At 50.9% G+C, this 18385-nt stretch overlaps 2 protein-coding genes across 4 annotated transcripts in view; both read right to left on the bottom strand.

Moving 5' to 3' along the window:
* Nucleotides 1-345: 345 nt before the first annotated feature.
* slc22a31 (solute carrier family 22 member 31) lies at nt 346-6842 on the bottom strand. Of its 2 annotated transcripts, none has more exons than XM_049718955.2 (9): nt 5510-6842; nt 4004-4107; nt 3763-3917; nt 2366-2534; nt 2101-2246; nt 1918-2026; nt 1622-1836; nt 1423-1534; nt 346-1300 (listed from the first exon to the last, which is right to left on the bottom strand). In XM_049718955.2, the coding sequence occupies exons 1-9, from the start codon at nt 5897-5899 to the stop codon at nt 847-849; spliced, it is 1854 nt and encodes a 617-aa protein (XP_049574912.1). In that variant the 5' UTR covers nt 5900-6842; the 3' UTR covers nt 346-846. The 2 variants fall into 2 exon arrangements, with proteins under 2 accessions (XP_049574912.1, XP_049574913.1); XM_049718956.2 differs by having other exon boundaries at nt 5576-6842.
* Nucleotides 6843-6989: 147 nt separating this feature from the next.
* The window catches only part of ankrd11 (ankyrin repeat domain 11), a 46522-nt gene continuing 35126 nt past the window's right edge, over nt 6990-18385 (bottom strand). Inside the window, exons 9-14 of one of the 2 annotated variants that reach the window (XM_049718953.2) lie at nt 13827-18339; nt 11091-13752; nt 10895-10993; nt 10668-10811; nt 10504-10596; nt 6990-10368 (exon numbers count right to left, since the gene is read on the bottom strand). In XM_049718953.2, the coding sequence (XP_049574910.1) occupies nt 10183-10368; nt 10504-10596; nt 10668-10811; nt 10895-10993; nt 11091-13752; nt 13827-18339 (7697 nt within the window). In that variant the 3' untranslated portion in view covers nt 6990-10182. The remainder of the gene's footprint in view (nt 10369-10503; nt 10597-10667; nt 10812-10894; nt 10994-11090; nt 13753-13826; nt 18340-18385) is intronic. The other variant, XM_049718954.2, reaches the window with a different exon arrangement.

Here is an 18385-nt window from a genome sequence, read left to right as displayed (position 1 = left end):
TCATCTGGATTGCTCGTTGGCCATTTCTAAAAGTGAGCCAACTTTCACAGAAAACAAAGCACAGTGGAAACACGAGGTCATATTGACTCATAAAGGTGAGACGAAGGCGCCACCTAGTGGAGAAAACTGCACATTTCACAATTACTCTTTGAAAAAGGTCAACGTCTTGAAAGCAAAAAAAAAAACGGTTTCTCTTGCTACATTGTCCCGAGGCTAGTCAGAAATGCCGACAAACAAAATAACGTATTCAGGAATTCTGGCGCCCGAATTATTCAGGCTGGTCCAATTGAGGGGCTTTAAGTATTAAAGATTGTCTTTCAAAAGGCCACGGCAAGTGCTCCCAAGTCTAAATACAAACACGGGTTTAATTCCAACACCAGTGACACCCTTTACACAAGTGATAATTGAGGAAATAATCCCAACACAAAATGTCTGACTTTCTTCAACAGCGTGCATTACTTGGCGCCCTATAGTGTGTTCTGCAAAATTCCCAGACGAGCGAGCGAGCGCTTGAACCGGGCGGTCCGAGCGTCGGATTGAAGGAATTTTGGGCTGCGACGGAGACACTGCTGAGTCACACTGTCAGACTTATTGAAAAGTGCACGAGTTGCTCATTAACGGACAAAGAGCTGCAGCTCACATGATGGACGCCACTTGGCCGCTTAAGTGTCCAAGCGCGCACAAATCAACCATTGGTGCCATGGCAGCCGTAGCAATTACAACGGATCCGATTGATTTCTTTCTTTTTCTTTTTTTAGAAAATGAAGCCGTTATTCCTAATGAAATGATGAGCTCCCACATAAGCAACCAGCAGGCACGCTTGGTTCCATTGTCCCCCATGACCATTCAGTGTTCCGACGCTTCCCTCAGCGGTTGGCTCGCCTGCCCCGGCGCTTCACTCCCATCAGAAGGCAGGCGCTGCTGAGTCGGCACGGCTATTCTGTACGGCAAACGGTCTTTGCTCAACATCTTCCTGGTGGCGCAGACCAGGCGCGAGTAGTTGTCGGGATTGTACTCCGACGACAGGGGCCGGGAGTTCAGCAAGGGCAGGTCCACCCTGTCCGCCTGAGACGACGGGAAGAGCGGCGGCCGGCGCCGGCTCTCGCCGTCCTTCAGCGAGTCGGGCAGGGGCTTGCGCTTGCTCTCGGGCAGGAGCATGATGCAGAGCACGGAGAGGACGGCGAAAGAGGCGAAGATCACGTGGTGGAGGAAGTAGCCGCTGTTGTTCTGGAGCTCCATCAGGGAAGAGGCGGCCATGCCCACGCAGCCGGCTGCCAGCACCAGGCCCAGGCACCCGCCTCTGATACGCACAAAGACAAAAGGAGATTGGTTGTTCAGCAAAGCTCCTAACTTGTTTTCATCACATTTCATCACGTGAGGCTTCAGCTCCGTGAGCTCTCCTATTCGATGCAATCCACTCACCGCACGACAGTCGGCATCACCTCGCAGGCAAAGAAGATGCTGAGCATGGCGAGAGCTTGCGAAAACAGCAGACCCACAATAGAAAGCACCAGCACCAGACCTCCTTGCAAGTCTGACAACACAAGGAAACGCTGCAAACACTCAAGATTAGACCGCACGTGCAGAAATCATCATCATCATCCAATCAAAGCGGGCGTACACTGGGCCAGAGCCAGCAGAAGCAGCGAGGCCAGGCCGGTGACGATGGCGGAGAGCAGAAGCATGCTGCGTCGGCCAAAATGATTGACCGTGGAGCAGATGAAGATACAGGCCAGGGTTCCCGTGGTGATTCGGACAAAGTAGCTGAAGTAGAAGTTGCTGGAAGACATGTGCAGGTTTCTGGTGAAGCAGTACTGGATGCCTGTTCCGATCAAGCTGCGGAGAAAGGTAAGCGTGAGACGCGACATCGACCAAAAACGACCCGCTTGTTGCTTTTGATGATCGATCCCGACTTACAGAGTGAAGCTGAGGATGAGGCAGTTCTTCCAAATAACCCGAGTCTGCCGCAGCTCCAAAACGGAATAGTATCTGGGCTGGCAATCTTCATTGAATACCGAATCGATCTCTACGAGCAGGGAAAAATGAAGAATGCCAGTTGCGTCCAAATAGTGTCAGGCGGCTCGGCTCGGCTCAGCTCACCTGACAGCAACATTTCACCGGGGAAGAGCTCGTCCGGTAAACACACGCCGTTCCGAGCGGAGAATTCCCGGATGCTCCGCTTGGCTTGGGCCATCTGAGCTGTGGCCAGCAGCCAACGGGGAGGCTCCGGAAACAATGACGCGCAGCTGAACAACACAGTTTGCTTTTCACCAGGAGAGCCAAGACATCTGGATAGCGCCATTTATTAACCAAATCAAAGGCGGCATTTATTTTGCTCTTGATTATCTCCATTCCCTCCTCTTACCACCAGTAGGAAACGAGCAGGAGCAGAGGTAAGGTGGTAACGGCCTGCAAAATGGGCCAATCGCGACACAGCGCAGCCACGCCTGGCAACAGCACCTCCGCAAAGATGCCGAAGAAACCGCCCACCATGGCAACCATCAGACGATGGGGAGCGTCGCACAGCTCCAACCCTGGACAAACAGAAAGAACAAACAAACAAACAAACAAACGCAAAAGTCAATCCAATGTTTTCATGACATTGACGAGATGGAAAGAAACAAAAGCACTGACTGCGTTTGTGTGGTAATTCAATCAAAATAAGAATCATTCACACTTGATTTTGTTGTTTCCACCTATTGGCGCTCAGCTTTTATGGTTTGTGACCTTTAACCCCCCCGTCTTTGCCTTTCCTGGCTTGGCCTCGGGAATCCTTGAACGACAACTCAATCCATAACGAGACGTGTTTCAGCCGTCGCAAACAAATTGCTCAATAATGAAGATAAAGCTTTTGCCATCAATGTTGACTTACTTGTGACTGTGCAGCATGTCACCTTTAACCTCTTTTTCCCAGCCACTGGATTTATTCCACTTTCCTCCCCCCGGGCTGGGGAAGAGGACAAAGGGAGTGAGAAGCTCCCTTCCTGCTTACTTTCTGGCCGGCCCAGCTATTGTTTTGACATCTCGGTGAATTGCGAATGGAAATCCGCAGGACATTGCCCGGCCAGCAATTTGCCACCGTCTAAATCTGACAACGTCAAAAGTCTGGCCCCGACCTGGCTTGTAGGAATGGGGGACTGTTGTGTACGGTATGAAAAAAACAGACATGGGTGCGCAGCTACTTGGAAAAGGACCAAGGCAAAAATCTGCTTGCTTCTGCCAAGTCCCAACGGACTCATTGGATCAGGACCTTTTGTACACTCACACCTACTATGCTCCCCTGCCGGAGACATCTCGACATACTGATGGAATTCCACGGAAAAAAACAAACCTGACAGGAAATAGTACAAAACTCTTCAGGAACTCCTCTGAGAAATTCCAGCTCTAGTACAGGACACACACGGAATGCCACGCTTTTCATATAAAGTTTGATAGTATAGAGTTTGTTTATAAAGGTGTGTGTTCTGAATATTAGGTCAAAATAAATAAATAAATAAATAAAACAAATTAAAAATTGATAAATAAATATGTACCAAAATTGTGCCGTCATTCACATTCTGTATTAAAATGAAATTGCCACATCCGATTATAAAAAATTGTTTTCTACTCTTTCAGTGAGCAACAAATGAATAGTTGCCAAAAAAATGCAAAGTGCCAAGAGTTCATTCAAGATTGTAGTGGACGGACGGACGGCATTGTGGCCGTCCTCCGTGTTCCATCCAGCTTAACGCGAAGCATGTGAGCGCACGCAACGCAACTTACTTGCTATGTACGAGGATAAGAAGACCCCGGCGAGCATGACGCCCTGAGTGAGACGAAGCAGCAGAAACACCACGGCGCTGTTGGACAAACACACGGCCATGCCAAACACACTGGACAGACTGACGGACAGCAGAAAACCTCGTCGACGACCGAGCCTGAGGAAAGCACAAAATTGCAGCCCTAAGTGACTTGGGGAAAAAAAAAAAAAAAAAAAAATCACTGGCATGATTTGATTGTTTACCAGTCGCACAATGAGCCGATAAAGATGTAGCCCACAATCCATCCTGTCATGAAGCAGATGTGTTGAAGGGGAACTTTCCAGTAGTCACCGCACACCAAGTTCCACTGCAACGCAAAAGAAACACAATTAACATCAATTGATTTTTTATTTCATTTGGGGGTTGAGTGCATTCGGCCAGCTCCATCACAAGCTGTAAAAAAAAAAGAAAAAAAGAAAAGAAAGAATCACTGATCTCGGTGTGCCAACTGACGGGAATGTAGATCATGACAAGCTAATCGAATCAAGATGACTGCTGACGGCATAACCACGTTAGAAGAGTGGTGATGAAAATAGAGGCCGCCAAGATGTTCTTTTCCACTCGCCAATGTGATCTTTTGCTAATGTTGTAATTCGTAGACACACAACGAACTGGCCATCATTTGAGTTTTGTATGGTCAAAAATTCGAATACTTGAAAATACTCCAAGCTGAACATCCATGCAAGTTGGCAGGGTTGCTCAGCACAGGCACAACTTGTTTATTTGTCAGCCAACGAGTCAACACTCTTGCGTATCTTATCGAGCTAACCCATGCAACCGGAGCGATTTGTTCAAGCCCAGCATGAAAAGAAGTTTTCACATAGCAGCAGGAACATTTTGAAATAGTTAGCATACTAACTATCATAAGACACACTCATATTCCCTGATTGAGAGTATGCGACGCTTTGTATTGTCGAACTAAAAGACTGCTGCCAAGGTCACCATGACAGTTAATTCTCTTCTCCACACTGTTGGAAAGAGGAAATTTTCAATTTTAACTGGTGCGTTGCTATGCACTTCTGGCGATTTGCCTCATTATCACCACATAAGTAGTAAGCTTACTATTTAAAAGGGGAACAAGTCAACACTGTCCAAAAAAAAAAAAAAAAAAAAACATCAAACGACATAACTCATCTTTGGCAGTGAACGCTTTGATTCTGACAAACAGCTTCATTTTATTCGCATTTAAAAAGAAATTCCCGGATCCTGCCATGCTTCTTCTGAGATGTCTTTATCAATATTTGTAAACTGGGCTGGATTTATATTTGCATGTCAGGCAAGCTTGTGCCAAGCACTAAGCACACCTCCCTCCACCTTCTCTTTCCTTGCAACCATCTTCTCTTCCAGATCTTTTGGTGCCAAATTTTGGGTTTGTCTGTGGAATTGTTTGTCAATTTAAAGTGTTGCCAACTTGATCATCTTTTGTTCCGTTCCCACACTGCTTTGTCCTGAGCAGAATGTTGTGAGAATGTCTTGAGAACCTACCAGCATGTTTGCTCATGTCAATGAGCCAACATCAGCAAAACGTTGGAGCAAATATTGACACAATTCACAATCTTATCCGCTAACTGACAAACCTATTTGAGCAATATCCACTTTGTCTTTGTTTTCACAATTCAGTAGGACCATTTCAGCGTTCAGCAGCTTGGTCGCTTTCCGTAGACAACATCAAAGTTTGAACAGTGACTGGACTGGACTGGCGTCATTACCTCGGTCACGAAGTTGCTCTGCAGCCCCGACATACGAGCATACTCCCAGCCTTGGGTGCAGCTCACCTTCTCCCGGGGAACCCTTTGGGACAAGTCCGACGAGTTCGCCGGGTACTTGTAGAGCTCGCAGTGGCTCAGGCCGGTGCCGTTGACCCAAGGGACGGTCAGGTTTAGGTAAAGCAACTTTGACAGGTTAGCGAGGGGGAAGCCGGAGGGAAGGAGCCGCGGGTCCGGTTTGCAGTGGTACGCGTCCGGGATGGCCGTGTAGAAGACGTCGCTGAAAAGGTTGCACATGACAGCGAAACTGGGGAACCAGCTGAACGCCACCACCATTCGGTTGTAGCGTCCGTAACCGCCGCTGTAAGGGAACACCTTGGCATCGTAATCCATTTCCAGGGGCTTTGCAGGTCCACTGATTGCACGGGTACGTCCGGACCGGAGCACAGCTGGACCAGCTGCGACCACCAACCTTCGAGTAGAATCTTAAATCAAGCACGGCGGTGGCGGGTTGGAGGATAAGGGGGTCTGACGTCACAAACACTGCTCTGCCTTTGACGCGCCTCCTGTGCTGACAATTATTCTATTTATTTTTATTAGTGAGACATCATTCTATTTGTGTTTGAATCGATCACGATGACTTCTCTTCACATTAGAGAATCCAGCGAAAGTTTTTTTTAACACCCTGCATCGGGAAGATGTTGGATGAGTGTTGCTGACGTTCATTGGCGCTCCTATTCCGGATGTTCAATGGGTTGCAGCCCCCCCAATGACAAGGCTAATTAATGTGCACAAGCCCCCCAAAAAATACACTCTAAGATTTCAGAATGGTTAGGATGAGACCACTAAACACCAAATCAGCCAGTGACTTAGCAGGGGCATTTCTTTGAGGCTATTAGATGACCAAAAAAGCTAAAGTTGGACCCTCTATTTTAAACATGCGGCTGGTAAACATGACACACGGACTAGTCCCCTCTGAGTATTAAATGCAGCCTTTAGATTGGGAAAATCTTGCTCGTGGCAAAGACAAAACAAAAGGGGGCATAGTTTTAATATTTCAAAATTTTATTAACGAACATAATCTCTGAGGAACAACAGCAGTTCTCGCGCTCTCTGTACATGCAACTGTAGAAAATAACAATTTTGAATTTTTACTTTTCACTTTTAGTCTTATCCCCCCCCCGCCCATCTCCATTTCTGGTTCTCACATTATTTGTTGTTTTCTATTTTTTTTCTCTCCAGGAAATGAAAAACAGCTAGAAGGTGAAAGTACTGGATTTCTATGACAGCACTGACGACAGCATCGACAAGCCCTCAAATTTGCCCCCTCCCCCTTAGCTGCTCCAACAATATGTACACGAACTACATTGTACAAATAAAAAAATGTTACATTGTTACATCAGATCTACCTGCGGTGAGCGTAGTCTGCTTGTTTCTGTTAGAAGCCCACATTCTACACAACTTTTCAGACTAGTACAAAGAAGAGGGTGCAAAACGTCCTGGGAGGTTTTATTTACACAACTATTTACAGTACGTCTCTTTCACGCATTACAAGGAGGAAAATTTACACAGCGGAGACCAACTTTAACCAAAACATACAACAGGTGCCAGAAAAAAATAGATAATAAATAGGTTATTTCTCACCATTTTAAGAGTAGTTCTCCATGCTTTGTATTAGTCGTTGTCCATTCTAAAAAGAAAAAAAAAAAAGGAACAAAGAAACAGCTACAGTCTGGGTTTGAAAAAAAAAAAAAAAACAACTAGGGAAATAAAGGCTTGAAATTGTGATTCTATCGAATGGAAAAATAGCAATTATGTATTTCTAAACCCAGTAAGAAAATCAAAACAAATGTAAATTATGTGTGAATGTGAGGATTATAGAGGTAATATGTTGCTGACTGAGGTGCTGTCAGGCTCGCTCGCATCTGCATCACCGCGCTCGCCAAGCTGCGGGCGGGGATGGATGGCTCGGTAGCTATGGCTGATCATTCAATCAACCTCTTTTCGTCTATTGCTCTGCGTAACGGCATGAGAGGGCTCTGCGAAAACGTCTCTGATGAATTGCACGGTCAACCGTCACCATTTCAAGCCTTTGCCGTTAAAATCAGTGATTGATTGCACCAGTAAAAACAAAGCCTGACGGACAAAAGCAAAACACGGAGGACGTCTTGTAAACAATAGTGAGGGCGGACAAACGTAGTAACGGCTTTACATTCTGCTTGATAAGCACTGTGATTGACATGCCACTGGTGTTAGAAACAAAAACATCTACACAACGGGATAGAGAGAGAGTCAAAAGGACACACAACCAACCATTCTGTGACCAAAAAAACACAAACTAACTTTGGAAGAAACCAACAACAAAGAAGTGTGTGTGTGTGTGTGTGTGTGTGTGGGGGGGGGGGGTTCAAATATGACATGTGCCAACCTGGAGGGGTGTTAACTATACTCTTAGCCACTTGTCTGCACAGTGTAATAGCATCCGATGACACATCATAAACACAGCAATCGACTGACAGAAGGCCTTTGAATGAGAGAGCTAGCAGAATACAATTGGAACACATTTGGAACAATATGAGACCCAAAAAAAAAAAAAAAAAAGAAGCCAATCCACAACATTGATTTTTTTTTTTGTATGATTCCATTTGGGAGCTTTTTGGAAATGGCGCACAGAGGAGCTGCAATAACAATGACAACACCTCCTGCGACTCGAGACGGTTCCATCAGAACCGATGTTCAATTCTTGATTTAGACTCAGAAAGACAAGTATTTGATTCGAAGGCCGCATCCTGTACTAAGTCAAGAGTACTTAGTGTTCTAGCTCACTGGCGCCATCTTGTGGGTCAGCATTGCAATGCCTAAGGCTAAGCAGTATTGTGTTGAAAGGTTAGCATGGAATGGAAACCTTGCAACGCTCCAGACGGTTGCACCCTCTCTCATTTTACACGTGAACTGAATATGATGGTTTTGGACGAGCCAATTTTGCAAAATGAAAAATACATGAGACATCACCGCGGGGTTGCGCTTGTGTTCATGAACGACGACATCACGTATGCTTTCCATCCAAACAATAAATATCTCTGTGACTTTGCCCAACAAGGAGTACATTAGTTTTCACCGGAAAAGGCATTTTCTTGGTTGGAGATTACTCCGATATAATTGTGTAGTAAAGCAGTGAGTAATATTCCTCTATTTGTTAAATAAGTCCCGGTCTATTCGGCTACATGTGTGGGTTGAAAGGTGTGGCTTGCTTGCTTGGCCTTTGGGGCCCCGGGGTTAAATCCAAAAGCGTCGTTTGCGAGTGACGGACGGACGGACGGACGGCGGCGGCGTTGGCGATGTGGTGGTACAACTTTGCCTTTCCAATACTGACAGAATTGAGTACATATTTGGCCCACGGATATGAGGGAGGGGAAAGTGCTGCCCAAAAGTGAACTGTACATAAAAAGATACTTTTTATTTCTTTTCTTTTTCCTTACACTTACTTGAGTGATATTACAGTACATAGGTTATTTACAACTGTGCAGTAATGTGTGGCAAAATAAATTATCTAGAAGGCAGCAAGAATACATTGGTTGACGAATATAAAAACTGTACATCATTTACGGAATACAACTTGTTGTTTTTTTTTTTCACTTTTCTTTTCTTTGTTTTCTTTTCCATTAAACTAATATTGGCTCTGTAGTGTTTCAAGTCACTTCCTCAGAAACAATGAAATGCCCAAGTAAAGAAATAGACAAAAACAATATTTCTCCCTGCCCGCCCGCCCGCCCGCCCGCCCAACAACAATTTCTCCATAGTCTCTTTGAATGTCAACATTCGTTCTGTTTGTTTCGTTTGCAGTCCGAGGCGCTCGGATGCGTTTTGCCGAGCGGGCCGGCCGAGAAGGCTCTCCGACCTGACCTCGGGGACCCGCTGCGCTCCTCCTCCTCTTCCTGGCCTGGCTGAGAGGCTGCGCCCGCCCGCCCGCCCAACAGTTTCTTCCTCTCTTGCAGACACTTGTATCCATCTGCCGTCTGGGATTTGACAGTGTGGCAGCACCTGTGTCGCTGGAGATTCCCGCTGTGTCACGTTTTGTCGTCGTCGTCGTCTGCCGGTGGATTCTCACACAAATCCACCGTTGCACCAGGGTTTTGTTGACATCCTGACCTGACCTGCGCCCCGTGGCTCCATCGGAGAGGACGCTTTGCAGCTCCTTCCTTGCGTGGTACTGCTCTTTGATGCTCCTCCCCAGTGGTCGTCGGTTTCATGAAGCAAAGCCCCAAAAAATGAATGCAGAAAATAGATCTCTGTCCCCGCCCTCCCCTCCCCTCCCATCCCGTCCCGTCCGGAAGGGAGTCGCGGGCCGGTGCCGTAAAGCAAAAAAAAACGGTTTCTGCTTTTCATGCTCCGATTCAAAAAGGAGTAAAAATCTCTGAGAATCAAAAGTGCAACTTGAGTATTTTCTTTGCCCCCGGTAAAAAGAAGTTTCCTTCTTGGAGGAAGGGAACCGAGAGCATGTTGTCGTCGTTGTTTCTTGTTTTTTATCTGCGCTCTTCCGCTGTACGTTTGCTGTTTTCCTGTCTGAAGGCCCTTCTCAAATTTGCTAGCCCTTTCCATTTGTTCTGTTCAACAAATTCTCTCTGAGAAGAAGGGATTGGGATGAAGGTAACTCTTGCCGGCTGCGCCGAGAGGCGTCACGCCGGCAGGAGGACAAAGTCGTCGTTGACATCGACCATTGGAACGTAGAAGGACGGCACCTCGTTGACGCACAGCGACTTATGTCCGGCGGGATCCAATTCCTGGACCTTCAACTGCCATTCCATCCTTTGCACGGCGTTGAGGGCCGCCGCCTCGTGCTGTTGCCGCATCAACAGGCACGTCTGACACACACACACAGACAAACAAAGGGCGTGTTGACGACACCATCAAATGGACCCGCCCCCGAAAAAATAAGATGAATTAAGAATAAATAAAATCAATCAATTAAAACGGAAGGCAAGTAGCACGATTCTTACCTTCATCCGGTCGTATTTATCGTCCACGTCCTGAATCCAGGAGATGAACTGGCGCGCGTTGAAGCGATCTCTCACCGATTTGTTCTCGTCGCCCTGAGCAAGCACAGGAGTCAAAGAAAAGGCGAAGGAAGGAGGCTCCTCTCGGGTACGGCCACGATGGCTACCTGGCTCTCCGACGGCATGTTGTACACTTCCGAGTCCAAAAGCATGGTGCAGGCGCTGAACGGCACGGCCTGATTGGCGATGGTCCTCGCCGCTCTGCAGTGGACTCGCAACACTTCCTGCTCGCAAGAGACGATCAGCTTCTCCTGTTAACGGGAAAGCCAGCGAGCTCATTTGCGACCTTCCGAGCAGAGCGCAAAGTGGGCCGGCCCGAGGATCTTTTGCGTACCCGTTCGATGCTGTGCTGCAAGCGCAGCTTTCCTCTCACGGCCTCCTGCTGTCTGAAGAGCTCTTTCAGAGCCTCAGACAACGACGGCGGCGGCGCAATCTGTTGACAAAAAAAAACAAAAAAAACCCCAACATTTAACGCCCGTTTGTGCAGATCCAGAAACCCACGGAAAGGTTCTGAAGCTCACTCAACTTACCACCGGGATATGAAGCTTGCTGAGGGGCTTGCCGTCCAGCAGATAGGAGCCGGTGTAGGTCACGTACTCGGCGTAGCACTGAGGGGCCTGTGGAGTGATGTAGCACAAAATTTTCCTCTTTTCCTCAATCTTCTTCCTGATCTGCAGATACTCAAAGTACGGGTTGGACCGGTCACTGTGGTAAGGCTCGATGTCATCCAACTTGATGGCGTTGACGACGACGGCCAGCGTCTGCTGGATCATCTCGCGGGTCTGCTGCATGGCCGTGTTCACCAGCTGCACTTGCACCTGCTGCGTGGTGGAACGGGGGAACTTCCTCTTGCGCGGGTGCTGGGTCTGAGAATCATCTTCCTCTCCTGGGAGCGGGCGGCCTTTACTCGTTTTGCTCAGAACCACCGTGGGCGAGGAGCTCAAAGAAGCGGGTACGGACAGCGTCAGAGTGGAGTTGGATGGACTGGATGAGATGCTGAGCAACGGCTCTTTGTCTTTTTTCAGCGACGAAAAGGCCAACACCGAATTGGGAGTCGGCGTTCTGGCAGGGAGAGCGTTGATGGTCACCACCGGACTGATGGTCACAGACAAGGAGGGGGTGGAACACGTTGCGCTCACAGGAGGAGGAGCCAGAGCAGACAGATGGTTCTTGGCCCGGTTGCGCGTTATCCTCTGAGGGATTTCATCCACCTTTTTGGGGACATCTGCGCTCTGGGCTACCGGGACCGGCTTGGCGGCCGTCTCTTGAGCCTCCGGCCGCTCCAGGGAAGCGGGAGGACTAACGGCGGCCACCGGGAGGTGAAGAACCCCGTCGGGTGACAAAGATTCCCTCAGGGGCTCCGATACGTCCTCCCGCCTCACCTCCGGCTTGTCGACCGCCGCCGCCGCGGTGTCTTGCGGCAAGCGCAAAGTCTCGACGGCGGGCACGGGGTGAATCTGGATGTGATGGAGCTGGCTGGTCTCGGACGAATACGACGAGTCGGGATCCGACTCGTCGGAGCCTCCGTACGGCATTTTGCTTTCCAACATGACGCCGGGTTGCGTAAAAGCCAGAGGGATGGTGACCGGGACGCTCTGAGGCTCCGGCTCCAACTCTTGCCCAAAGGCGTTGTGAGACGACGGGACCGCTAGGTCTTGCACGGCGGGTTCCCCCGGCCTTTGGTCTTGAGCGGAGCACGTGGTCTCCAGAAGACCCGAATGGTCTACCTGCATTAAGTCCGGGTCGTCGACGTCCATCATCGTATGACGAATGTGACATTGTCCGGTCTTGTTCAGGTCGGCAAAATCCGAGTCTCGGTGCTCGACGACGTCCGGCTTTTCCGGCAGCGGGAGGTCAGGCAAGGAGAACGGTCCGAGGTCATCGAGCTCATCCGCATCAGTGGAGAAAGGATCCGCCCAAGGCACGACCGGCTCGGGCGCAACGGCCGAAGTCAGGTGCCCGTCGGTGACGGCGGTAACGGGGCAGAAGGTATGCGAGCTCTGCCTGATGCCGGGCTCCTCGCACGCCGCTTCCGCGTCCATCTGCTGAGGAACCTCAATACTGGATTTGCTGCACTCCTGGAAGAAAGACTCCAGTCTGGTGGAGGACGAGGACGAATTCAAATAATTGGGCTCGTCGTTCAGAGCGCCGTCGGCTCTGTCCAGAGACGGAATGTCGGCCACGGCCTCCTTCTGCTCATCAAAATCCTCGGGGTCTTCTTCCTTGTGCCACCGATTCCAGGTGGCGTACGGAGGCGTGACGGACGGGTGTCCGGACAAGTGCTGCAGATCGCTGTCCGAATGAGAATAGGGGCTGGTGATCTTGGAGACGGCCGCTTCGATCTCCCCGTACGTCCGATGGGGAGATTTAAGGTCCACGTCGTGGTTCCAACTCATGCTGTGCTCGTAACAGTTCTCCCCGTGGCCGGCTTCGGGAAGCGGCGGAGTGAAACGGTGGACCTCTGGATCCGGTTCTTCCGGCGACTCGACGTGCCAGCTCTTTCTCAAAGGCTCCTCAACTTGAGCGGGGAAGGAAGACACCTCCCGCGTCGGCTGGCTCTCGTGCACGGCGCAATGATCCTCGTCCGTGGGTTCTTCTAAGTCCAGGTCTTCCACTTCGTCGTCGTCGTCTTCCTCTTCCTCGTCCCTTTCCTCGATGACCGACGGGAGGTCCGAGAGGACCAAGTTGGGCTCGCTGTGGTGAGGTTCCGCGATGTCGTCGATGTCGAGCGGAGGCAGCGCGGCGGGCGCCGGCGTGGGCGGCGCCGCGATGTCGAAGCAGGGCTCCTGCGGATCGGGCCGGTGCACCGGCGTGGACGGCTTGGGCAAGTAGCCGCCGTAAACGCTATCGGAGAGATGCTCCGTCTCCGTGCAAGGCAGCGTCGGCATGGCCAGGTCGGCCATCGGGTGGCTCGGCTCCATCAACTCTATGGGAGAGAAATACGGCGAGGGCAAGCTCTGGAGTCGATCGGCGGCGCCGGCCGATTTCTCCTCCAGAATTTGCAAAGCGCCGGCGGCGTCGAATTCGGCCGACGGGTCGTTATGCTGCCGGAGGAACTTGTCGGCCTCCATTTTGAATTCTTCTTCCAGAGGTCTGCGGACGTCCGAGGAGGCCGAACGACCGATGAGCGGCAGCTGGAGATTCTTGGCCGGGGTGGGGCACGTGCCTTCCTGGAAACCTTGCGAGTACCTGCTGGGTAAGACAACAACAAGATCAGAAAAGGGCGGAGGCGAAAAATAGAGCGGAACATCGAAAGGAGGAAATACCTCTCAAAGAAGGACGGCGAACACGCATTCATGGACATGGTCATGGCCGAGGAGTTCTGGCAGTCCAGCCCGTCCAGCATGATGTCGGGGTAATCTTCGGCGCTGCAAGACGGCGTGCGGGGAGTCTGCATGACTTCCTCGTAACTGGGGCAAGAGATGACGGAGGTGGGCGTGGGCACGCCCGTGGGCCTGTTGTGTTCCGAGCGGGGCGAGGCGGGCAGGTTCTCTTTGATTTGATGTCCGGGCAGCCAGTCCTTGGCGTTGTGGCTGTCCGTCGCCGGTTGGAACTTGCGAGCGGGGGACACCATCTGCGTCGCCGGCAGGCCGGCGTCCTTGGGCGGAGCGGCGTCCTTGGGCAGGACGGCGTCCTTGGGCAGCCCGACGTCCTTCAGCTTCTTTTCTTTGAGGTTGGAGTCCGGGCTGGCCAGGTTGCCGGCCAGGTTGCCGGCCAGGCTGCCGGCCAGGCTCCCGGTCAGGCTCCCGGCCAGGCTGCCGGCCAGGCTGCCGGCCAGGCTGGATTTCTTGGAGGAGAGCTCAGCGCGGTTTTTGCGGGCTTCTTCGGTGGACTTGGTTTTGAGTTTGGGGTCTCCCGACTTGGGCCTGAGCTTCTCCATTTGTTTCATCCTCTCTTTATGCCTCTTGTGACGCTCTTCGATTTCTTGGTCTTTCAGACTCAACATCTGACCAAAACTGGTCATTTGGTAGTCGCCGTCCACCAGGAGTTTTTCCCGCGGACGTCCGTCTTTACGTCCCGTGTCTTTGGACGGATTGAGCTTTTCGTTTTCATCTTTCGTTTTGGACTTTGCGTGATCTAAGCGGTTGTCTTTGTCCGAGGCGTCGCGGTTGCGCTCCTTTTTGAAGTCGAATTTGGGGCTGTCTTCTTTCGATCTCTCTTTCAGAAGGCTAAGCTGAGGGCCGTCCTTCAATCCTTCTTTGGAGTGCTTGGACGAGCCAAAGGCGTCAAGGTGCTTGTTGAGCTCCTCCTTGATTTTCTCCTTGTGCTTCTCCTTTTTCTTCTTGTCCTTTGTCCTGTCGCCGATGACGGCGCCGGCTTTGTCCTTCTTGGACATCTCTTTTTCAAACTCCAACGTCTTGTCGAAGTCGTCTTCGCCGTCGCCTTTGCCGCCGTACGGGAAGGTGTACGGGTCGGCCTCCAGGGGCGTGGGCTCTTTGTCGAAGGGCAAGCTCTCGCGGCGAGCGTACACGTCTCGGATTTCTTCGCTCTTGTCCCGTTTGTCCTTCTTGACCTTCTCTTTGTCTTTGTTGTGGCTTTTCTTGGAAGACGAGGAGGAGGAATGGCGATGTCGTTCTTTCTCTCGGAACTTGTCCTGGGGCGTGCTTATGACGGCCGGAGAGTCCCTCCTGTCGTCGTCGGCGAGGCCGATGGAGTCGTAGTAGCCGGCGAGGACGACGGCGTCGTGGCCTCGGTCGGTGAAACTGTCGGAGGAAATGTCGCTGTTCTTGTCATTGGAGTCGTCCTTGTAGTCGTTCATGGCTTCTTCTTCCAACTTCTCCAGGAGGGACTTTTCGTTCTCGCCGCCGCCGCCCTTGGAGGCTTTTCGCTCCTTGGGATTATTCTCCGTCTTGTATTTGTTTTTAGTTTTCTCCTCCAGGAGCTTCTGCTTGGCTTTCTTCTCCTGGTTGGAGTCGAGCGACGTCCGCTCTTTTCGTTCCTTGTGTTTGACATCGCCGGATTCTTTCTTGTCTTTGTTGTGTTTCTCCAGGGAGCCCTTGCGCTCTCGGCCCGAGTCAAAGGTGGCAGCGGCGGCGGCGGCCTTTTCCTTCTTCTTCTCCTTGTGCTCTTTGGCCTTGTCGGCGCCGTGTTTGCTCTCCGATGACGTTTTTCTGACTTTGTCCGAGGGGAAGTGATCCAGATCCTGGTCCTGATCGGGCAGCGAGTCCTTTCTGACGGCGTCGGAAGCGTGCGAAAGAGCGCCGTTGTAAGCGTCGTCCTCGTCGTCGCTTTCGTCGGTGAAGATGTCGGCGATTTTGTACCAGGTTTTCTCTCGGATCTTCTCGGGCTTCCGTTCCTCTCGCTTGACCTCGGAGAAGTCCTTCTCTCGCTCGTTGTGTTTGTCTTGGCAGGCCTTTTCTTTCTTGTCCTTGCTCTGCTCGGAGGACATTTTTCGCTCTTTGTCCTTTGCGTGCGACTCTTTGTGTTTGTCCTTGGCGCCGTCCTTCTTGTCTTTGCCGCCACTGCGCTCGGCTTCCTTGTCCTTGGGCGTTTTTTCCGCCGCCATTTTGTCACTCCTGTCCTTCTCCTGATCGGCGGCAGCGGCGGCCCTGTCTTTGATTTTCTCTTTGTGCTTGTCGGCTTTGGTTTTCTCTCGCTTCTCCGTGGCCTCAAACTTCTTCTCTTTCTCCTTCCCCGAATGGTTGCGTTCGCGGGCGTCGCACGATTTCCCCACGGGCTCGGTTTCTTTGAAGAAGGCGTCGTTGGCGTAGTCGTCTCGGAGCGACTCTTGCTTGACTTTGCCGTCTTTTCTCTCCTTGACCGAGTCGTACGAGCGATCTCGACTGTTGTCCAGGGAGTCTTTTTTGTCCTTGCCCGTTTCCGTGGATTCTTTCCTCTTCTTCTCCTTTTCCACAGAGTGAGCCGAGTTGATTTTTTGTTTGTCCGACCAGTCCTTCTTCTTTTCCAAACAGTCCTTGTCTTTCTTTTTGGACGCGACGTCCTTGTCCGGTCTTTTGTCGGCGTGGTCGGATTTCTTGTCTTTGACTTTGTCCTTCCTCCTGGTCTCCTCCTTGACCGTTTCCACGATCAGCTTGACGGCGTTGTTGGCTTTGTACTCTTTGTACTCCTTGACGGGGGCGTCCCAGCTGTCGTCTCCGTAGAGGGACGAGTCGGAGGACATCTCGGAGCCCCAGCGGTCGTGATGCTCGTCCGAGGCGCTCAGCTTTGCGTCGTCCAGGTTGAGGAAACGGTTGTTGACGTCGTAGCTTTCGTACTCGGGCTCCTCCTTGGCGACTTTGTCCTTTTTGCACTTGTCCTCCTTGCCGCCGCCCTTGTCCACCTTGAGATGCTTCTCCTCTTTCTGCTCACTCTTGCGATCGGCTCGCGACTTCTCCTTGGACTTTTTCTTCTTCTCCTCTTTGTGGTTCTTTTGTTTGTCCTCCTTCGGTTTCTCCTTGGCGCTGCTTCGCTCCTTGACGGGCCTGTCTCGCTCGTCCTTGTTTGTTTTGGCCGAGTCCTTGGATTTCTTATTTTTCTCCTTTTCCGTGGTCCTGTGCGAGTCTTTTCCCGACGCCCAGTCTTTGTCTTCCGACTTGCTTTTGGAGAGCCTTTCTTCCTTTTTGGAATGGTCCTTTTCGTGTTTGGACAACTTGATCTTGCTTTCGGACTGCGCTTCCGACTCGACGGTGATGGACTTTTGCCTGGAGTCGTCGAAATCGAACGAATAGCTTTTGACGAACTTTTCGTTCATGTCCTGATTGAGCACCAGACTGGGAGCTTTGTCCTTCTCTTTGCTTTTGTGCTTGTGCTTGACCTTGTGCTTCTTCAGCACCTTGCCGTCCGTGTCCGTTTTGGAGACGGTGCTGTCGGCATTTTTGTACACGTCGGCGTTTTTCTTTTCCACTGTGCTGTTGTGCAAGTTGTTATTCTTCTTTTTGTTGTTGTCTTGTCCTTTCCTCTTGACTTGCTTGACGGATTCCACGCTGGACTCGGTGGAAGAGTAGTCGGACTCGCTGGTCCTGCCGGAATCGGACAGAGAACTTGGGTCGTCGGACCACGTGGGAGACGACACCGTCTTCCAGCCGTCGGTCCTCCACTGCTTGGGGTGTTGTTCGGCTAACGACGGCGCTTGTTTCTGCGAATTCAAGTTTGCGTGCGAGGACGCGTTGAAGCCGCCGCCGCCGCCAGAGTCTTTTGCCATCACGGAGGACTCCTTGATGCTGTTTGAGCCTTTGTCGTCTTCGCTCTCCATATCGCCGCAGTCGGAATCGGACGTGCAGAATTTGTCGTTGACTTTGCTAAACCTGACTTCTTTGCCGACGTTGTTTTTACTCTCCTTCTTCCTCTTCTTTTTGACTTTATTTTTATCTTTGAGCTGTTTGGAAGTCAGACTCCCCGTCTCTCTCGTCTTGGCGTTTGTCTGAAGGGCTTGTTGGCGCGGCGTCGGCGCCGGCGTAAAACACAGCGTCCTGTCGTCCTCGTCCGAACTGTTGCTGTCCGAGATGATGCGCCTGACGGCTTTCTTTGGTGTGAGCGAGTTGCTTTTGGAATAGGTTTTCACCTCCATCTTGGGGATGGAGATGAAACTGTTGGCCTTGGTGACGGGGTCCTTCCGGAAGTCTTTTTTCAAGAGATGCTTATCGTCCACCGGGGGGACTCGCTCCTCCTCGTCATCTTCGTCAAATTCGTACTCGTCTTTGACGGGCGTGACGGCCGATTTGGGAGCCTCTAAAGTTTTCCCTTTTAACTTCAAGCCCTTCTCAAACTCAGAGTCTGTGTTATTGCCATCGACCGAGCTCGATGGGGCGCACGAGGGAACGTCTTCCTCTTCGGAAGATTCTGCGCCGAGCGAAAGGAAACAGAAATAAAGGCAAGGTTGAAAGCA

Source organism: Syngnathus scovelli, chromosome 4 (genome assembly GCF_024217435.2).
Source record: "Syngnathus scovelli strain Florida chromosome 4, RoL_Ssco_1.2, whole genome shotgun sequence".
NCBI classification, from domain to species: domain Eukaryota; kingdom Metazoa; phylum Chordata; class Actinopteri; order Syngnathiformes; family Syngnathidae; genus Syngnathus; species Syngnathus scovelli.
This window is presented reverse-complemented; position numbering and strand designations above follow the sequence as displayed.

Coding starts and splice junctions, on each gene's coding strand:
- slc22a31 (XM_049718955.2), bottom strand. CDS start 5,899: ATGGATTACGATGCCAAGGTGTTCCCTTACAGCGGCGGTTACGGACGC. Junction 2,535..3,762: donor CTTATCCTCGTACATAGCAA/GTAAGTTGCGTT, acceptor CTGTTTGTCCAG/GGTTGGAGCTGTGCGACGCT. Junction 1,535..1,621: donor TCTGCTGGCTCTGGCCCAGT/GTACGCCCGCTT, acceptor TTGTGTTGTCAG/ACTTGCAAGGAGGTCTGGTG.